At 39.0% G+C, this 23,438-nt stretch overlaps 1 protein-coding gene across 1 annotated transcript in view; it reads left to right on the plus strand.

The window, feature by feature from the left end:
* Positions 1-7,007, plus strand: part of LOC140246344 (uncharacterized) — a 67,303-nt gene extending 60,296 nt beyond the window's left edge. Inside the window, exons 4-8 of the mRNA XM_072325816.1 lie at positions 1,680-1,865; positions 2,775-2,904; positions 4,770-4,851; positions 5,775-6,035; positions 6,314-7,007. Coding sequence (XP_072181917.1) covers positions 1,680-1,865; positions 2,775-2,904; positions 4,770-4,851; positions 5,775-6,035; positions 6,314-6,979 — 1,325 coding nt within the window. The 3' untranslated portion in view covers positions 6,980-7,007. The remainder of the gene's footprint in view (positions 1-1,679; positions 1,866-2,774; positions 2,905-4,769; positions 4,852-5,774; positions 6,036-6,313) is intronic.
* Positions 7,008-23,438: the final 16,431 nt, after the last annotated feature.

The following is a 23,438-nucleotide window of genomic DNA, read 5'->3' on the forward strand; positions in this document are numbered from 1 at the left end:
CGTAAGTTGTTCGTAACTTTACGAACAGCTTTATGAAACAGGGCCCGGAACACTTATTTTGCCAAATCTTGATTTTTTAAGGTTTCTGTGTGAAAAAAAAAATCCTTCTGTAGATTTGAGGATGATAGCTTAGATTACAACACTCTCTTTTTGCAAAGCATGTCGCCTAGATAGAGCTTGCGGCTGATAAATCGATGGGTCTTGCAGCCGTAGTGAAACAAGTTACAATGACTTGCTACCCATACAATCATTAGCGGGAACAAGTATGTACAAATTATTACATACAAATCAAAGTGATTTTGTTTGTAATCTTTTAGGTGATTATTACCAGTCCTCTTTCACTTTATCATTCTTCTTTATATTGCCAAATATCGAAGCCGTTCCATGCACAAAGAACTGTAGAATTAGGAACGTCACATTATTATGTATAGCACATCAAACAGCAAGTCATTGCCTCATATCTGTATAATAAACCATATAGAGCTGTACGTGAGGGAAAATTGAATACAAGAAATCGTGGGGAGAATTCAATTTCCCATTACCAAACCTCTTAAGGGTGGGATGACCTTGATGGAGAAACACCTTACTATGATACAGACTGCACACCACAACGTTCTGGCAGAAATTTATTTTTGTTTTTTTTGTTTGTTTTTTTGTTGAAAGAGACGGCTATGAGACTATGTAGAAATACAATGTAATTCACCACACCCAAAACCATTCAATCACAATGTAACATAGCTACATTTTTCTCCTCGTGTGGAGGCATTGTTGTCCCCGTAGGTTTTTAATTCGTTGGAATGTCAACCTATTACATTCATGGCACCGTCGTGAATGTGTTCCCTCTCTCTTTAACATCCCTTTCATCTACTCCCTCTCTCTCCCCATCACTCTCCTTCCCTCGCAATGTCCCTCCCTCTCTCCACCTCTAACACTCATTCTCCCTAACACACACACACACACACACACATACACACGCACACACAAACACGAATACACATACATGTACTTATATCTTCTTCTTTTTTTTTCGCTATTAAAGGGATAGTACAGTATTGGTGGAGATGAGAATTGGGTTTTTAACTTTTTGCGAGATACCAAGAAAACACTTGTGATATTGTACAGAGCATACCATTTCAACAGGAATTCAAAGTTTATTGGATGAAAATCGGGTTTGGAATGACTGAAACATCCAAAAACAAAGTAAAACAAAGCGATCGTAATAAAGTGTGGGTCCCACACTTTATTAGAATCGCTCTTTTTTGGATATCTCAGCCATTTCAAAACCAATTTTCATCAAATAAACGTTGAATTCCTCATAAGAATTACATGCTCTTTCATATTTCATAAGAGGTTTCTCATTATCTCATCAAAAAATGTTAGAAACCTGATATTAGGTCTCAACCAAAACTATACGATCCCTTTAATTTCTTGGGCCTCCTCAATCTCATGAATCTATGTTGACTCGTTCTGGCTCTGTTTACCGAATGTTACCCTTCAGTCACCGTCATTCTGTTCCTTCCGTGTAAAGCGCCAGGAGCTGACTAGAACATAGGTGAATAATCATTTAAGTCTGCAAGCTTACAAAGGCCAACCCATGGCAGAAAAAGCACTAAATAAGAGATATACCGACATGGATAGGAGATGATTTTTTTTTTCTTTAAATCTCTTTCCTTCCCTAGATTCTGTAGCAACCGATGTTCTCCTGCAAACGAAGACAACGCCATCTACGGCAAGGAATAGGCTAGGCTTGAGCAACGGTTTGGAGAGTATGACGTCCGTCTACAACGGGTCAACCACACCGGGGCCCGCCGCAACGCTGGCGACCGCAGGAGGCAATGGCACGACTCGGAACGGGACGACGACGGGTGGGTGTGGTTTTAAGCTTTACATCAGCAGTCAAGTGCAAGACAGTTTGTCTTTCAGTCTGTCTGTCCTCGTAATCTACAGGGCTGGCGGAGTCAGAGAACATTGCTTTCATTTGCCACATCAACTACACTCGCTGAAACTCTGGTGATTCCATCTTGATGGTCGATAATGATCGTGAAAGCTTCGCTCGTTTTGAATGTTACGAGCGAAGTCTTATTTGCCCTTGTCTGCATTGAATCTAATTCAGTCCTGAATAGCCAGATAGCACTGTAACACGAATGTATGACACGCGCTTGAAGGTTAGTAGTATGAGAATATGTGATTTTCCTATAAGACTTTCAAGTTTATCCTATTTACAGGTTAATCTAAACCGGATCTTTATTGCTGCGTTCGAATTTCTTGTGTAGGCCCTATGGCAATCAGGCCAGATTTTGTACCAAGGGATTCAAGAAATGCTTATTTTTATGGCCTAGGAGCGGTGTCTTGCATCCCGTTTCCATGGTTACGTGTTGGTTTCGTATTATCACATTCAACCAAGCATTATACGCCTTCCTTAATTCTCTCTGGAAAATACACACCGCAAAGGCCTGTGTTCACAAAAATAGCAAATAACAATGAGAGTAGCTACAAATACATACAGACCATTTTGGAATCAGTGTAATGTTAAAACAAAATAAATGAACAAAACCTAGCCGGCCAGACTTGCAACATGTATTTACAAAAGTTCTTGTACAGAAACACAAATCTTAGAGATCGACACTTTCTTATCTTACGAATAACGTCAATTATTGAGCAAGTTTTAACTTCTGGCTGTTGCACATTCAAGAATATTGAGCTCTCTTACAGAGTGCATAGATTGTTTTGATACTCGTTTCCCTGAAACTGTTATGTTATGTTGTATTAAGCAGATGATCCGCAGTCTGCATACGAGGAGCGACTTGAGGTGATCGTGACAGGCCTGTGTGTCGGGGTAGCTGTCCTACTCTGTCTCTGGCTAGCCTGCTTCCTCGTGGAGAAGCGTTCACAGTCCAAGTACATGTAAGTATCAATTCATGAGTCCAGCTGAGCATTATTGTATGTTTTTGTAATAAGAAATAAAACAGTTTGTTTCTTAGATATGTCATAAAAATAGAGGTCCCTTGTACACGTTGTATGAGAGCGAGAGAGAGAGAGTTCACAACTAACCCGCGCAAAGATCCAAGTTCACGTTTGGTGCGGAGTAGGTTGCAAGCACGTTCAAGTGGTCAGTCCCACGTAGGGGGACGTGGGGCAGGATGGGCCACATTTCACTAAATGTGCTTTATTTCAAATACTACGTCACAAACTACCACATGAAACAGGATTTGCAAAGATCATTGTGTAAGGCAACACAGTCACACGTAATATCATCGTAATTGCCTTCTTTTATTTTACGTAATAGCCATCTCAAAATAGCCGAATCTGTCCCATCCTGCCCCACATACGTGGGGCACGATGGGACAAACAATGAAGACGCATATTTCTGTGTTCCACTTGAAACGGTCGCTCTTTCGTTTGTAATTCCGGACCATTCTGAAACTGAAAAAAAGAATAAAACATACATATCAACCACATCAAATATGATGGGGCAAAATGGGACACCCGCCCATCCTGCCCCGAGGTGGATGTCCCATCCTGCCCCATGCACACACACACTACACTTCTAAGCTCTACACAATACATGCAATGACATACAGTCTGCCTACATTTTGGGAAATAAACTTGATGTATATACTATAAAAACCACACAATATCAACGTTCTACCTTGCTTCATATTATGCCAGGGATACTATACATTTCTTAACTGCAGAAATTCTGCCGTCATCAATATCAATTTTTTTTTTTTTTTGCGTTTGTCCACCAAAGCTCAAGAGAATCTCAGCTTCACAGAGCGTAAAGATGGCTTCCTGACAGCGTGCTTTTTATCAGTGCAGATTATAGTGCCCTCTGATGCTTATTTAGATAGTTATCGCATTGTCCCATCCTGCCCCGGTGTCCCATCTTGCCCCACCTTCCCCTACACTTTAAAGCAAATACAATCATACACATCCCTTCTGATTCGCCACAAGTGTATGGTAATCGTCTGCAAACGGCATCAACGAGGCACATTGTGCCAAGCGAATGAATCAGTGAGTGACGAATGCGGAAACCAAAATCATTTTGTAGTTATTTCAAGCTGTAATAATGACAACAACAATGACGATAACAACTGACGAAGTAGTCGCCGGTTGCTGCCGAGCTGCCTGCAGGACGTGTAGCAAAATCAGCCCGTCCTCAACGGGTTAAAATTTGTCTTCCACAGTTGTTGTAAGCCGCTCTATTTATTGGGACCCACACATTCTTCAATCTACAATTTATTATGTAGATGGACATCATAACGTGATCCATTGTCGGAGACAGGGGTAATAGGCTGCAGAAAGACTCATGAAGCGCTGCAACTCCGTGACGTGTCGGTATTGTTACTAGTCATACGAATCCATAAGATTGTTGGAGAAAAATACAAATCATTTTATAACCAAAAGAAAGAAGCAGTAATATTCCTTGGATTCCATCACATTTTCTGGAAAACACAGCAAAGATATTCAAGGGCAGGTTGTGAGTATGCTGCATGATTTTTTTTTTTTTTTTTACTTTAAACACTAGGACAAATACACAATAAATCAAATTATAGTAATTCGTTCTAAAAATCCACATCAACTACCAAAACAGACAAAGAGTGGCTTGTTTAGACTTCATTTCGCTCTTTGAACGATGCGCGTTGCCCTTCTATATAACCTGCGGGCTGTTTAGGCAGGTATGGGTTTGATTTGTGTACTCTTGTTTACATTCTTTTCTGTTTTGTTTTGCTTTGTTTTCGTTGCTGTGGTTTTCGTGTGGTTTGCAGGAAGCGTGGGTCTGACAAACAGAATGTATCACAGACCCGCCAATATCCACACGATGTCGCGACAGTGAGAAAAACACTTATGGTAAGTATGAACGCTGAAGAAAAACAAACACACAACGCCTCTCACTGTTCAAGTTGACCGAAACATAGAAAGGACGAAGGAAAAGAAACAATGTGCTGAAAGTTTCATCGAAATCAGTCAAAGAAATGTCTGAAAGTTAAGGAATTCTAAAGTTTGATGCTGTTTTCTCGAGACGAGGATAGTGATCATACTCACATGTGCACACTAGGTGAGATGAGGATGTCGCCCCCTACGGCTCTCGTATTCATATGTATATAGTCATTTTGACGTCACGTTTGATAGTGTCAATTATTGAAAGCCACTCTAGCCCCTTTCCCTTCAACAACACAAATCATCGCTCAGTCATTAAACGCTCAGAACAATATGACGCAAAGGTAACTTCTTCCATTTAAATTATCCATTGTCCAAAATGTAATCATCCATTATTTAAAAAAAAAAAATCAGTTGTCAATGACCTACTTGTGACGCAATAATATCATCGCATCATATAGTGTAAATATGAGATAGTGACCTATATTAGTGATTCGTAAAACACGTGTTAATTGGAATTTCAAGATTTCCTCCCGTTTTGCTGGATTTTAGCGACATTTTTAGGGTTCGGTTTTTCATTCCTTAGGATGAGACTTACACCCTTCTGTTCTTTCGTTGCTTTTCTAGAAGCATTCATTTCTTTCATGGCGGCTGTGTTAAACCTATCACTACAATGTATTCACTGCTTTTGGTTTATTCCATTAATCATAGTGATTACTATGAACATGAAATCAAAGATACAATAACAATGCCCATGGGATAAAACAACAATACACTCTATATAAAGATCTTCATGTTTCTCGATTCTTTATTGTTCTGAAGTTCAGTCATCTAGAACCCTCCTTGTTTATTTTTATTTAATCAATCAATCAATCAATCAATCGACCATACAGGAAATTTACGACATGCCGATGATCCGCGTGGCCCAGTCCGACGACGAGGCCTCTGAAAGCGGCTCCTCGGCCCAGTCATCCCGTGGGCGAGGTCGTCTGGAAAGTGAAGGCGACGAGCAGAACAGCTCGACGAACATCTCGTCATCAGACCAGCCGACGGGAGCCGACTCCTCGTCCTCTGAAGACACTCTACGAAAGAAGGAGCCGAAGAAAAAATCAGCCAGCTTCAGCGAACCGCGGGTTCATCTCGACATTCCAAAGGTGTTTGATTTAAATAGGACATGATCGAATAAGTTTTGTAAAGCTTGGAGTATTTTTCTTTTTCCGGCGGTAGCTGGTTTTAATTTGAGCAGCCAGTGTTCAGTACATTCCATCCAATCTGCAATTGGCACATTGTCTTACCGTTTCTATATGGTTATCATACAATCATCACCTCGTAGAAAGAAGAAATAAGAAAGAAACAAATTTTCCGTATTTTCTGTATTTGCTTGCATTGTAATCTCTTTCAGTAATATAGATTCTGTTTCGTTCAAACGCAGGATACAGCAACAGACAAGTTCGGTCAGTGGCGGCCGGTAGCAAAGATTGGTTCACCGGGTGAGGTACGCTCAAACAAGTTCATCAAAACTTCTCCGCCAGCACATCCGAAACGAGCACTGGTGGGCGGCAGGTCGCCGTCGATCTTGAAGAAGCCAGGTAACATTAGTGCTAACAAGTCTCCGCCGTCGATACTTCGATTCTCCCGAGGTCGACGATCGCGAGAGGAGTGCACGACCATCGAGATGAACTCGCTGGGCCATTCGCCGAAGAAACAGATGAAGCTGGTGTCGGCGCTCAAGTCGTCGGAGTCGAAAAGACACAAACGGACTCGATTCAAGATGGACGAGCCGGATGAGGCACCCGTCGTGGCGGGCAACTGCGCAGGCGCAGATGTAGCCGCGGCTGGGCGCAAGGCGTCGCCCGTCACCGACACGCCTAAGCAGCTGGTCACGTGCGAGGTGCACTTCCAGATGCCCACACATGCGACTCTGAACGGAGACCTCGAGGCCGAAGACGATTTCGATGATGATGACGAGGAAGTGACGGAAAGGACTCCACTTAAAAAGGACGTCGACTTTGTTGTCGTTGAGAAAGGTCTAATGAGCAAGTGTAACTTTAACTTGAGCTGGGAGGATACTGACGGGCTGCCGTGTACAGACGTATGACCAAAGCCTTAGCGCCTTGGCTCAGCCTGGGGAGGTGGGAAGAGCTCCCTGCTCAGCCTCTCCTTCTCAGAGATTACTTCAGGAGTCTGGGTACGCGGTACAGCCTTAAGGCCAGCCGTTTCAATATGCAACAACAGCACTAGAAAAATGCACGCTACAAAACAAAGTATATTAATCTCACGGCCAGTAATTCTGTTCATCTTATGACGATTGCGGCTCTTTTTGCACTAATTATTCTTTGTTCTTTCTAACGCCAATATACACAGCAGGCCTACAATATTTGACTTTCAGAATAAGTTGCAACGATATTCACATTATTTCTGCAGAACTGAATTTCTGCTGTCCGTTTCTTTTGCTCATTGCATTAGACGAAGAGAAAAGATAATAAAAGACAACGCTGCAGAGATTGTGCAGGGGTGCTACATCAACGGTGCCTATGGAAACCCATCTCGCCATATCCCTTAGTGCGAAGTATCGGGCGGCCAACTAGAAACTTGGTTTCATAATGGTTTTGTTGCATTCATTTACTTTGTTCTCATCATGACATTTCAGTTTTCGAAAATGACGTTGTGTTTATAGCACGTAAGAACCTTCGAGGTTATATCTAATTTGTGAGCAACAAGACAATCAGTACAAGAAAACTTTCAGATTCGGATATAAAGAAACTGAACTGTGATTTAACTTGCTGCATTCCACATGCGAACATTCTCAGAGCAATAGACATTATCTTATTAGAGGAGTACGTGGAATCATAGCAATGAGAACCGTCACCTCGACAGCGCCCTCAATATTTTCTGTCGCATCTCCAACAATAGACGATCGGAGAATCAAAAGGAACCACACGCGACACAAGAGCGATGTAAGAAAATTGAAAAACAAATACAAAAACGAAGGAGTGGCCAGGTGTGCGTATTACTGTCGGCGCTTTCTATCCCCATCAAATCGTCTGTCCTTTAATAAATGGAAGTCAAAAAGGCATTTATACTCTGTAATATCAACATTACAGTTTATTCACGTCAACGCCTGGATATCCGCGGCATAGAATGATGGAGCTCCAAAAAGTGTTAAAGCGTTTGGAAAAATGTGACAAGTCAATACCCGATGGTGGATTTGAACCTAAAATGTTGAAATAAAAAAAGAAAAGAAAAACTTCAACGAAAACAGTTCTTGTATTCATTGGACCAAAGAACCTCCAAACTGCAGTTGCAAAGAACCTCCAAACTGCAGTTGCGAATTGACATCGATGAATGGCCGGACTTCGAATTGAGTACGCACAAAATAATGACACGTTACAAGTGGTTACCACTTTCAACGAACAACAGATACTACCGGGTCAGAGGTCAAAGGACAGCTTTGTCTTAAATGAATGTGCAAAATATTTTCTACATATTCACTGCGTTGTATTGAATCGCCTATGGTCGAAATGAATCGTGCAAAAGAATGATGGACGGAAAGACTTTCACTGTATTTGTAATATTCATACGTGATGCAAATTTGAGAAGATTTTACATGCAATAACACTGTCTTTTCTGTAAGATTTTCGAGGGCGTATGAAATATATTTATCAGAAGTAGAACAGAGTTTGTTCATCATTCTGGACATAGTGCACACATTATTCAGGTTTCATGAGTGATATGTATACTTTACTTTGTCTCATTTGAGATGACTTGTGGATGAGTGCAGACTTACAATTTCATATTTATTCATACATGCTGAATGTGAGAGATGTATTGTGAGAGCTATAGATAGTTTATCATATTATATTATCTTAAATATTATAGAATTTGTAAATGAATATTTAATAACGTTTATACTGTTTTATATTCAGCAATATACTTACTTTACAATGGATTGTGTACTTATTCTGAACGTCATAATTATCATGATATATAGGCCTACATCTCGTTCCCTGGTCTATTAATGCAAAATACCACTTTTAGTTTTCATTCCAGCTAAGATGAGCTCACCGTTCAGGAAACAAGAGGTTTCTGCTGTTTTGCTGAGACGGTCGAGATTTAAATCAATTTCGATCAATTTTGTAAACGTAGGGTCGAGTTTGATGCACACAAACTGAACAGCATACTTGTGGCTGTCATGGCCCTGGAGGACACTGCAAACCAAATATTAGTATCTCGTCGAAAATATGAACCAAAAGAAATAAAATAAGTTACGGCATCTTGAGAATTTCGCAAAAAAAAAAGGCAATTCACGATTTCTGTCAGTCATCTCAAAAAATTTGCGATGATTTAACCGTGATGAACTATATATACTGCAAAATATTCCTCCAAAGTAAACAACACTTCGTTTGGCATGTTAAAATTCACAAAAAATGTCACAACTTTTTTTTATAGATAAATTCACAATTTATTGCCTATTGATTGCAAGGTTAGTTAGTAGTTTTTTGCTTTTGTTTTGTTTTGATTTGTTTTGTTTCATGTTACTATATCCTATTTGCATCTTCTTTTCGCCATGAGTCAATTGAATGTGTAAGAGATCTTATTTTAGAAACACATTACAGATGACTACCGTTAAGTGGGTAGATTCAACAAGCTATTGTAGAAGTGACGAATTTCTGCAATCGTTCAAGAAATTGTTCTTTTTTAAAAGCAGTGGAAAATCGCAAAACACTATGCAATATAATAGATATAAGCTTTACTGTCAATATTGTAAATTTGTTGCGAATCTATTGTGAATTTAGAGAGAAATTTGTAGTGAATTTACTGTCACTGACTGTGGACATGCCGGATGTCTACCACGGCAACCACAAAGTTTTTGCATTGAGTTCTTAGGATCTCTTAATACCACTAACTGGAATAAATCAATCAAATCCATATAGTAACTCTCATGATATAGGGACCGCAGATTTACTTCTTGATAAATTCGTTACATTAATCGCCGGCAGTCAGCTAGTGTTAGTAACCAAGCTGTTTTTAATGGTTCTATTCTTGAACCTGCTCTCAATGATGTTACATGTACAGGTCTACCTGAGAAAAAAAAATATTGATGTCTTTCTCGGGTTAGTCCTGTCAATTTCACGCAAATGTGTGAAAATAGTGTAAAAATAGCAAAAAGTGCTGTAAAATTACAGCAAAGCTGATGGCAGCCAGGGTCGCCAGGAAATCTGCTTTAAAGATACAGACCGCATGTATTCAAAACATACATTTCTGAACTGTAATTCATAATCATCCGGTCGCTATGTAACCTGCACTAGCAGCAGTACACTGTAAATCGTTTCACATATTATTTATGTAGAAAAACATTAAATGTTAAACATACACATTATGACATGCAAGCACTGGTCAGATTAAAGAAGTGATTGAGCTTACTGTCCCATGAGATTACTATCATGTGTTTCTATAAATAATTGTATGGCATTGTCCAGTAGTCCTAAAGTAAAAAGGGTGTACTTGATGGGGTACTGATGATGTATTTTCAACAATGTGACCATGGGTGTGCCACAATAGTTGTATATTCTGAATTCGAAAGACCCATACTGTATCCCATGATATATCAAACAAGTTAGCACCATCGTGATTCAAAGGAAAAACTTCAGACAGTGATGCATCGAAAGTCTGTCGATGAATTCTGTACACGGTGAGATCACATTGTACCCGGGGAATCGAATTTTGGCACCTTGACGTCTTTGCCTGAAGTTATCAAAGAAGCCTTATTTCATTGTCACATATAGAACCCACGTCGTTAATCAAATTCAAATAGCAATAGCATGATATTCATAAACTGGACAGGATGAATGATACATTTACCAGTACAGTATGTCTCAAAAAACATTACAATCAAATTTTCGCATTGATAACACCCAATATGATTAAACTGTCTAAATGCTACTTCAAGGTCTTACAATGTAACACCTTAGCTCTATTTTGCAGAAAACCCCAATCAATCTGATTGAGCGGTCACAGAGAAATGTAAAAAGTTGTAAAGCATGTCATGAGTCTGATTCTTCCAAGTTTAGCACTTCGATGCTTTTGTGTGTGAATCCAACAGACAGAACTTGGAGGGAAGAGATTCTTGACATCCTCCTCTACAAAATTCCTCATTTCTCTTTGACCACTGAAGCAAATCGAATGGGGTTTTCTGTAAGATGTGGGCAATGAGTTAATAGTCTCATACCCTGAATTTGTATTTCGATTAATTCACTATTTTTAAAGATATCATTGCGGGGGTCCCGTTGTAATTTTTTTCTTTTGGGGACATACGGTATTATGAAGAGACGAAGCGGCGTTTGACCATTTCTGTGCCAGTGAGTCTAATATGCACAAATTTTATGTATAAACCTATGAACAGGAAATAAATGTGGTACACGGAGGGTTAACATAATGATTCATGGTACAGTATCGGACAACTTCGGCGCAGCTATGACCATATATTAGTAATTCAGGTTCTAATAAGAAATAAAAGCATCTTGCAGGTTGACATCATGCCTGCATCCCGTTTAAAAGCCTAAAGAGCTTGGGTATAGGTAAATGAAATCTAGAATCTGATTCGTAAAGATATTGAATGAAGTTTTAAAGTGGGTTCTAGTTATTATTTGGGCTAAACCGCTTGTGCTTGCAAGCAAGACGTAAGCTGCGCACATAATGCAGCACGTTAATGAAATTTTGAAAGGGGTGAAGTTATTTGATACAAAGGCAGCGCAATAACAATATTTCATAAGACGCAATTTCACATTAATCATGCAGATATTTTTAGTGAAATTGCCATTTGATTAGTCAGTGCGGAACGAATGGTTATCTCCATCATGACGTGATTGCGTAATAATTTATTCTCTTAATCACATGATTAAGAGGATCATTTGGAAATGTCTCGTTGAAAGGTGCACCCATTCAAACGATTAGTACTTTCTAATCTACGATATAATCATACTGCCTTCAGCGATTATTGCCTTATATTCTTTGAATAAATTTGAGGTGTCCCTTTAAATGGGTGTTATCAAGGCGCTCAATAAATCAGGTTGTAATATCATGATGGAAATGGAAAAATCTATCAAATATTGACGTTATATTGGCACTTTCCCTATCCTGCACATTTCACTCTCCAAATGAAATGTCTGTTTTTTTAGTGATAGCTTTCTTTTTTTTTCATTTAATTCCTAGATTAATACAATAGTTATCATAATACTTCGACGAAGTTGTGCTTTGATTGCGTTTAAGTTCAAACATCTTCAAATGGGCTTTGTTAAATGTGTGGGTTTTTTTTTTTTTCCTTGCAACTAACTCATAATTCCCACCAAATTATTATTGATGACTTTCGGTGAGTGTACCATGTACCTGTTGAGACCGTAAATCCAAACCAGAGAAAAATGATGCTAACCCATGGTCAAAAGTGGACTGGGAAACACGTTTGGATGTAGACATTGTCCGTCGCTTCGAAGCACCCAAGTTGAAGCCATGTAGATAAAAAGTGCACAAGCATCAAAGCTTGCTCGGGTTAGTCATTGTTTTGATTTCAACTTATTTTTATATCTACGCTTGTATTTTTGGATTCGATCATGCAGTCATGACAATCATGTACACGTATGGAGTAATCCCTACAGGCATCCCTCAATGTACAACAAAACCTGTCATAATTCACTTACTTACCATGTACAAGGTAAATAACGTTCAGGGCAAATGCAGGGAGTTCATTGTTATGGACACGACGAATGTCTAGTCAAGGTCACAAAGTTTCGAGTGACTTTTACCAGTCACGTGACCACTAAATTAAACTTAAATCACTACAATGCATTTAGCAGTAAATGCTCTTGTCTGAGACACCGTATTTGAGTTTGTGATCACTGGCATAGTTGGGCGTATAGCAAGTTGCATCAACTTGCGGTATTCCCAGTCAGAAACTTAAAATGACGAATATCGAGATGTATTGTGAAGTAGGATATACTCACATGATGTAATAGGCTGCAAGATAATATAGGAAATCTAGAAGATGACGTTCGTTATACTCATTTCAATAAAGAAAAGACTGATTTCAATAATAACCCGACATTTTGTGCTCATACTGATGTTTTCATTTTGTTTTTGTTTCAAACAATATTTTATTTCGATTCCATCATCCATCGTTGATTACAAGTCAACAATTAGTTCTGTTGCTTGCTGCGTGACATTTCAAACGTATATCAAAATATTACAAAATAATTCTTAGGACTGTCATTGTGTCAATTTCTGATTATTCCACTATACAATACACAGCAACTGCTTCACAAATATAGTCATCCCCGCAATAATTATAAGATCAATTTTTTATAATGCCTAATGGGTCAGCAATACCAATATGTATGTACAATACACATTACAAAATATATCCATTGACTGCGTCCTGTATACTCATCACAGCAGTAATTATTAGACTAGAGATTGTAATTTGTCATCACTGACAAATTAAGGTGATCCGATTTTTTTTTTAAATCAATGATTCAAGTCCTGATCGCAATAGGCATGGCCATGCAGGTTTCATCTGTGTTCAGAGACATTGCCCGTGTGATGTTTGGATTCTCATTTAGAAAAGGGAGTCATATCTGCCATCTTTGGTACCAAATCTGTATACACTATAACGAAGATACAGCAACAAGTACATATGACCTTTGACCCCACTTTGCACAACCTAGATGGCATCTGAGCAAAAAGTGGTTATTTTGTGAAATGATTCTTGTAACATGATCTTTGCGTGTGCAAAATATGGGAAAGATAAGACATGTATTCACCAAGATACAGGATGAAACATTTGTGACCTTTGACCCTAATTTACATACCCAAGATGTTGTCCGATCAAGTATTTGTTATTTTATGAAATAATGTACGTGACATGAACTAAACATGTGCAAAATATGGGGGTGATAGGGGCTGTTTTTCTTGAGTTATTGCAAAGAAAGTTGCAGAAACATAGAAATAGCTCAATACATCGAAGATAAGCTTTAATTTCAACCAAGTATTGTAACATGATCCCGACATCCTATGAAAAAACAAAGGGCACGGAACGATAGCGCAAAATCTCAGTTACAACATATTAAAATCTGAGAAAAATTCATCGAAGGGTAAGTGAGCTAGTGCTCGATAAAGACAATCATGTCAATTTTCACATCTAGAAAAATTCCCTCCCATAGAGATAACACGTCATAACGAAGAAACAGAAAGAAGTACATATGACCTTTTGACACCACTTTGCACAGACAAGTTGGCATCTGAGCAAAGAGTGGTTATTTTGTGAAATGATTCTTGTAACATGATCTTTGCGTGTGCACAATATGGGAAAGACAGGACATGTATTCATCAAGATACAGGATAAAACATTTATGACTTTTGACCCTAATTTACATACCCAAGATGGCGTCTGATCAAGTAGTTGTTATTTTACGAAATAATGTTCGTGACATGAACTAAACATGTGCAAAATATGGTGGTGATAGGGTATGTTTTTCTTGATTTATTGCACATAAAGTTGTAAAAAGAAAGAAATATTACAATACATCGAAGATAAGCTTTAATTTCAACCAAGTTTTTTCACGTGATCCCGAAAACGTATGAAAAAACAAATGGCACATTAACGGTAGCCCTACGTCTCAGCTACAACATATTAAAATCTTAGAGAAATTCACCGAAGCATAAGTGAGCTAGTGCTCGATAAAGATAGTCATGTCAATTTTCATTTCCATAAAAATTGCACTCCCATAGAGATTACACGTAAACTGGTCAAATTTGACAAGGTTACCTTCAATCCATTTTTTCGAGGTGATGTCGTCATCTGATCAAATTTGTGTAATTACATTTATGAAAGAGCATTTCATAAGCTACAACATATTGAAATTTAGGTGAAAATTGGCAAATGATAAGTGAGATACGCTCGAGCAAACTTGAAATTTGATGACGTCATTTTGAAAATTTACTTTTTTTACTTTATTCAGAAATTTGATATCTTTCAATCATTTTGTCAGCATAGCCAGCCCATGAAATGACATGTACAACTCATCAGCTTTCAGAATATGTCAAGAAAATGGGGGGTCACCGTCCATCCTGACGAGTAAAATCCGATTTAATATTGGCGGTTTTTCGGCATAGTTGCACTGTGTATCCCCATTGACGCACGCGCGGAATTTTGAATTTGACGGGTCCGTATGACGTCATTGTGAATCGGATCGACTTGAAACTTGGTATAAATATTCCTTGACATTTCTGACATCCGATCCGTGTGAAAAAATTGAAAATTTCTATTTCATATGAGCTGTGCGTGCGAATATGTGCGCGCGCGTACGCGTCCGTCCAATTTTTTCAATTTTTCAAAAAATGCTCCAAATGGTCTGAAACGTGTGCAAAAAAGTTTTGAGCTCGATTTGAGCATACAAATATTTTACCGCGCGCGTACGCGCGCGTTTTGAGATAAAAATGAATTTTGAGAACATGAGTAGAATTCGCATGACTTGAAATATATGTGACGTAAATTTCATTGAAATATTCTATTCCATTATTGAGATATGCATGAAAATGTGTTTTCATATAATGACGTCATAGTGACGTCACGGTCGACTGATCACTGTGATTTCACTTGCGCTGTCGTCTTTGCGACATGATACATATATGGTATAAGTTTGACATTGAGAGGCAATGCACTTTCTGAGCTAACCTCTGCACAACTTTTGAGGAGAAATAAAGAAACAAAGAAAGAAGAAAGATTCAGTACAGATACAGAAGGTGATCCGAGAGGATACTCGGATCACCTAATAATGAAATCAAATATTGTTGAGGGGTCAAACAAAAGGCCTGCATACCTATGTATCAGGGGTCAACAAAAAGCCTACATACCTATGCACACACATACATTCAAAAGCTTTACAAATCTACATGATCAGTGTCTGTACATAATCCATACCTATAAAACATTACCCCTTCATCGCTCACCCGTATAACCTCATCAACACTTTCTCCTCTAGATAGGCATACTCCAGGTATACCTCACTCCAGCACAGATGCACACACATACACACACACACACACACACACACACACACACACACACACACACACACACACACACACACACACACACACGCACACACACACACACACACACATACACACACACACGCCCACAAACAGCGAACCTGTTCACCAAACAATGAACAACAAAAAAGCACAAAGAGGTAGCAATAGATGCGGAGTACGAATCACCGTGTCATTAATTGATTCCATTTCCTGTTGTGCAAGGCCAGCGTTCCTCGTTTCATTGCTAATTAGGTGATCCGAGTATCCTCTCGGATCACCTTATGTATCTGTACTGATTCTTTCTTTATATCTCCTCAAATGTTGTGCAGAGGTTAACTCAAAAAGTCCTTTGCCTATCACATTCAAACTTATACCATGTATGTATCATGTCATAAGGACGACAGATCTAGTGCATCAGTGTGATCAGTCAACCGTGACGTCATTATGACGTCATTATCTGAAATCACGTTTACATATATATCACATTAACGGAATGGAGTTTTTCAATGAAATTTCCATATCATATAGTTCAAGTCAAGTTCTATTGATATATTTCATAAAAAGTACTCACGTTCATAGTAAACGAGCGCGTACGCGCGCGTTGAAATTTAAACATGCTCCAATCAAGCTCAAAATTGTTTTGCACACGTTTCAGGTCATTTGGAGTATTTCAAAAAAAATCGACGGACGCGTACGTGCGCGCACATATACGCACGCACAGCTCATATACAATAGAAATTTCCCGTTTTTTCACACTGATCGAATGTATGAAATGTCAAGAAATATTTCTACCAAGTGTCAAGTCAATCCGACTCAATATGACGTCATACGGGCCCGTCAAAGATGAAATTCCGCGCGCGCGTCAATGGCGATATACAGTGCAACTATGCCAAAAAACCGCCCATTTTAAATCCGATTTTACTCGTCAGGATGGACGGTGACCCCCCATTTTCTTTACATATTCTAAAAGCTGATGAGTTGTAAATGTCAGTTCATGGGTTGGCAATGCTGGCAAAATGATGAAAAGATATCAAATATCTTAATAAAGTAAAAAAAAGTGAATTTTCAAAATGACGTCATCAAATTTCAAGTTTACTCGAGCGTATCTCACTTATCCTTTGCCAATTTTCACACAAATTTCAGTATGTTGTAGCTTATTAAGTGCTCTTTCATTAATATAATAACAGCATTTTGATTGAATGACGGCATCACCTCGTAAAAATGGATTCAAAGTAATCTTGTCAAATTTGACCAGTTTACGTGTTATCTCTACGGGAGTGCAGTTTTTCTGGAAATGAAAATTGACATGACTATCTTTCGCGAGCACTATCTCACTTATTCTTCAGTGAATTTCTCCCAAATTTTAATATAATGTAGCTGAGGATTTGGGCTATCGTAAGTGTGCCCTTCGTTTTTTCATGCGATGTCGGGATCATGTCAAAAATGTTGGTTGAAATTCAAGTTTATCTTCGATGTATTGAGATATTTCTTTGTTTCTGCAACTTTCTTTGCAATAACTCAAGAAAAACAGCCTCTATCACTTCCATATTTTGCACATGTTTAGTTCATGTCACGTGCATTATTTCATAAGATAACAACTACTTGATCGGACACCATCTTGGGTATGTAAATTAGGGTCAAAGGTCATGAATATATCATCCTGTATCTTAGTGAATACATGTCTTATCTTTCCCATATTTTGCACACATAAAGGCCATGTTACAAGGAGCATTTCACAAGATAACCACATTTTGCTAAGATGCCATCTTGTCTGTGCAAAGCGGGGTGAAAGGTCATATGTACTTTTTTCTGTATCTTCGTTATGACGTGTTATCTCTATGGGAGGGAATTTTTCTAGATGTTAATATTGACACGATTGTCTTTATCGAGCACTAGCTCACTTACCCTTCGGTGAATTTTTCTCAGATTGTAATATGTTGTGACTCAGACTTTGCGCTATCGTTACGTGCCCTTTGTTTTTTCATATGATGTTGGGATCATGTTAAAATACTTGGTTGAAATTAAAGCTTATCTTCGATGTATTGAGATATTTCTATGTTTCTGCAACTTTCTTTGCAATAACTCAAGAAAAACAGCCCCTATCACCCCTATATTTTGCACATGTTTAGTTCATGTCACGTACATTATTTATGAAATAACAACTACTTGATCGGACAACATCTTGGGTATGTAAATTAGGGTCAACGGTCACAAATGTTTCATCCTGTATCTTAGTGAATACATGTCTTATCTTTCCCATATTTTGCACACGCAAAAATCATGTTACAAGAATCATTTCACAAAATAACCTCTTTTTGCTCAGATGCCATCTAAGTTGGGCAAAGTGGGGTCAAAGGTCATATGTACTTGTTGCTGTATCTTCGTTATAGTGTATACAGATTTGGTACCAAAGATGGCAGATATGACTCCCTTTTCTAAATGAGAATCCAAACATCACACCGCCAATGTCTCTAAACACAGATGAAACCTGCATGGTCATGCCTATTGCCATCAGGACTTGAATCATTGATTAAAAAAAAATCGGATCACCTTAATTTGTCAGTGATGACAAATTACAATCTCTAGTTTCCTTTCTTCTTCTCGACTTTCTAACATTCTTTCTCTAATTTCTCTTATCAATGGGGGCCTGCTCTTTTCCTTCGAAAATACAAATATCATCCATTTTATCAATAATATCAAATGGTTTATGAGTTGCCCTTTTCCAATATCCTGCGTTTTAATACCAACATGAACAGATTGCCAATCTAACTTTTGCATCTGGGGTAAAACAAAAACTTCACTACACAATTTCCAAATCTGATTGACTTCCCTACAATAAAAAAACAAATGTTCATAAGTCTCAACCTCAGAATAACAGAATGTACATTGGTTATCTCCTACAAAACCAAAAGAAAATAACTTAGCTTTTGTATATATTAAACCATACAACATTTTATATTGAAATTCACGCAGCTTACAATCAAGAGTAGACTTCCGAGGCCTTAGAAAAATCAATCTAATATCTATTTCCTCAAAATTATATAAACCAACTAAATTATTATATGCTGATGATGTTCCAATTCCATCCCTCATCAATGCTTTATAAATAAGTTTTGACGTTATATCCTGTATATGATATATTTTATTCTGCAAATAAAATTAAATTTTCAATTGAGTATCCTCCATATTCATTTCTTGTTTTAATGTACCCTTCCATGATGACGGTAAAGCTAAAAATATTTCAAACATTTTTCCAATCATTTCTTCACTAAATCCTAATCTTAAAAATTCCCTTCTCCCTTTAAATTCCCCATTTACATCTACCAAATGATGAACTTTATATACATTCCTAAGAAATAACTCTTTATCAAATATTGTATGTCCATCAATCAAAATAAATTTATTATCAAAGATTACCTCATTCCTTTTTGAATCCTCTTTCAGGATCAAACTTCAATTGACAATTTTGTCAATGTCGGCATCGATCATCGCATACGATATACACGTGTATTCAAATTCAAGATCAATTCAAACAGTTCTACAGCCCAACTCTCCCCTCCCTTCTAAAATCATGTATAAACATACCTACAGCAACTACATACAAACATACACAACAAACAGAAGCGGATCTAGAGGGGGAGGGGGGTTGGGGGGGTTGCAACCCCCCCCCCCCAAAAAAAAAAAAAAAAAAAAAAAAAAAAAATCCGGGGACCATTTTTTTTTAATCTTATCTTTTTTTTTTTAAACTTGTAAGTTTATTTTTTTTTTCTATTTATGGCAATGACCTCTATACCAAAAATAGTGGTGTTTTAGATGCAAGAAAACGCCATTTTCACACACAGATTTTCAAAAATTCAAAAATTCTCCCTATTGTGAACCCCCCTCCCACACCCTCCCCCCCCCCCCCCTCGATCGCTCCGCTCGCTCGGGCTCGGTCGCTACGCTCCCTCGCATACCGCCCCAACCCCCTCCTTTATAAAAAGCTAGATCCGCCCCTGACAAATGCATACAAACATACATACCAATGGAGACACATACATACATAAATACATACACGCATACTGACTAATAATACATACATTCATGGACATGGCAGAAACGCACATACACGCATATGTGTTTGTGTTATATTTTCATTCTATTATCAGTCTCTGATTGTGTGAATTTTTTGTAAATGGGCCCCACGGAAGACTAGAAGCAGGGAGGTTTTTTCCCACCTCCCTACTAGAAGTGACAATCATTGTCACTACTGAAACTGGGCTACCCTTCATATGTTTTTTTCTTTTATTGACCTCTATGTAAAACATTCTTCTAGCTGTATGAAAATGTTGATTTTTATAATGCAGAAGTAAAACACACAAACAAAACGCATGCACACATATACACACTAAAATTAATGGCAATGAGTTTGTTCTCCTCAGCATGAAATTTGTCATACATCTTATTGCCAGTGTATAAACATATTTGCAAAAAAAAAAAATGTGGCTGGTTGACGCATTATATTGAAGCACTGAATGAAATGAATACAGTGTATAGGATGATGTGTTTCCATGTAGGGCCTATATATATATACAAGCGACTCCAGTTAAAACAAAGTCCCGGGACTAGCAGTTTCCTTCATAATATTGAAATTTTGTTATAACCAAACAAATAAAGTATATAAAGATATGTAGATAACAACGGCGTAAATCCATACTGAGGAGTGGGGGGGATGATCGGCGATAGTCACCATCACCACGATTACAAGCCCATAACCGAACCGGCGCAGCCTTGAGACGGGGGGTGAGAGAAGCTTGGTAACCCCCCCCCCCCCCCCCACACACACACACACACTTTACAGTGATGGGATGTCTCACTCTTTTGCATGAAATATAAAGTGGGAGGAGAGTGATATATTTCTGACAAACTGTTACAAGCGAGCTTGAAAATTGTGACATTTAACAGTCCCAAAACTGTCGTTTGTGACTGTATTTTGTCCGCTTTGGAAATTAAGGGGGGGGGGGCACCAGGTGAAACTGCTGGCAATTACTACTGACAGCAACATCATGAGAATGGCATAACAATTAAATGCGAGCGAGCGAAGCGAGCGAGCTTGAAAATTTTGACATTTTACAGTAAAAAAAAAAACAAAAAAACTGCCGTTTTGGGCTGTATGTTTTTCGCTTTGGAATATTAAGGGGGGCGCACAGGGCGCAACTGCTGGCAGTTCGTACTGGCAGCAACATCAGGAGAATGGCATAACGATTAAATGCGAGCGAGCGAAGAGAGTGAGCTTGAAAATTTTGACATTTTACAGTCCTAAAACTGCCGTTTGTAGCTTTATTTTTAGCTTTGGAAATTAAGGGGGAGCACCGGGCGAAAACTGGTGGCAATTACTGGCAGCAACATCATGAGAATGGCATAATGATTAAATGCGAATGTGCGAAGCGAGCGAGCTTGAAAATTTTGACATCTTACAGTCCCCAAAACTGCCATTTGTAGTTATATTTTTCGCTTTGGAAATTAAAGGGAACGCACCGGGCACAACTGCTGTCAATCACTGGCAGCAACATCAGGAGAATGCCATAGCGATTAAATGCGAGCAAGCGGAGCAAGCGAGCCTTAAAATTTTGACATTTTGCAATCCCAGACAATGTCGTTTGTAGCTGCATTTTTTCGCTTTGGAAATTAAGGGGAGGCACACCGGGCGAAAACTGCTGGCAATTACTGGCAGCAACATCAGGAGAATGGCATAATGATTGAGCGAGTGAGCGGAGCGAGCGAGCTTCAAAATTTTTGACTTATTACAGTCCCAAAACTACCGTTTGTAGCTTTATTTTTAGCTTTGGAAATTAAGGGGGGGGGCACCGGGTGAAACTGCTGGCAATTACTGACAGCAACATCAAGAGAATGGCATAACAATAAAATGCGAGCGAGCGAAGCGAGCGAGCTTGAAAATTTTGGCATTTTACAGTAAAAAACTGCCGTTTTGGGCTGTATTTTTTCGCTTTGGAAATTAAGGGGGCGCACAGGGCTCAACTGCTGGCAGTTCGTACTGGCAGCAACATCAGGAGAATGGCATAACGATTAAATGCGAGCGAGCGAAGCGAGTGAGCTTGAAAATTTTGACATTTTACAGTCCCCCAAACTGTCGTTTATGGCTGTATTTTGTCGCTTTGGAAATTAAGGGGGAGCACCGGGCGAAAACTGCTGGCAATTACTGGCAGCAACATCAGGAGAATGGCATAATGATTAAATGCGAGCGAGCGAAGCGAGCGAGCTTCCAAATTTTGACTTATTACAGTCCCAAAACTGCCGTTTGTAGCTTTTTTTTTTCGCTTTGGAAATTAAGGGGGGAGCACCGGGCGAAAACTGCTGGCAATAACTGGCAGCAACATCAGGAGAATGGCATAATGATTAAATGCGAGTGAGTGAAGCGAGCTTCAAAATTTTGACATCTTACAGTCCCAAAACTGCCGTTTGTAGCTATGTTTTTCGCTGTGGAGATCAAGGGGGGAGCACCGGGCGAAAACTGCTGGCAATTACTGGCAGCAACATCAGGAGAATGGCATAATGATTGAGCGAGTGAGCGGAGCGAGCGAGCTTCCAAATTTTGACTTATTACAGTCCCAAAACTGCCGTTTGTAGCTTTTTTTTCGCTTTGGAAATTAAGGGGGGAGCACCGGGCGAAAACTGCTGGCAATAACTGGCAGCAACATCAGGAGAATGGCATAATGATTAAATGCGAGTGAGTGAAGCGAGCTTCAAAATTTTGACATCTTACAGTCCCAAAACTGCCGTTTGTAGCTATGTTTTTCGCTGTGGCGATTAAGGGGGCAGCACCGGGCGAAAACTGCTGGCAATTACTGGCAGCAACATCATGAGAATGGCATAATGATTAAATGCGAGTGTGCGAAGCGAGCGAGCTTGAAAATTTTGACATCTTACAGTCCCCAAAACTGCCATTTGTAGCTATATTTTTCGCTTTGGAAATTAAAGGGGACGCACCGGGCACAACTGCTGTCAATTCGTACTGGCAGCAACATCAGGAGAATGCCATAGCGATTAAATGCGAGCGAGCGGAGCAAGCGAGCCTTAAAATTTTGACATTTTACAGTCCCAAAACTGCCGTTTGTAGCTTTATTTTTAGCTTTGGAAATTAAGGGGGAGCACCGGGCGAAAACTGCTGGCAATTTATGGCAGCAACATCATGAGAATGGCATAATGATTAAATGCGAGTGTGCGAAGCGAGCGAGCTTGAAAATTTTTGACATCTTACAGTCCCCCAAACTGCCATTTGTAGCTATATTTTTTGCTTTGGAGATTGGGGGGGGGGGGTGGGGGCGCACCGGGCGCAACTGCTGTCAATCACTGGTAGCAACATCAGGGGAATGGCTTAGCGCTTAAATGTGAGCGAGCGGAGCGAGCGAGCTTTAAAATTTTGACATTTTACACCCCAAAAACTGCCGTTTTTAGCTATATTTTTGCGATTT

The sequence above is a fragment of the Diadema setosum genome, chromosome 2 (genome assembly GCF_964275005.1).
Source record: "Diadema setosum chromosome 2, eeDiaSeto1, whole genome shotgun sequence".
In the NCBI taxonomy this organism is placed as follows: Eukaryota; Metazoa; Echinodermata; class Echinoidea; order Diadematoida; family Diadematidae; genus Diadema; species Diadema setosum.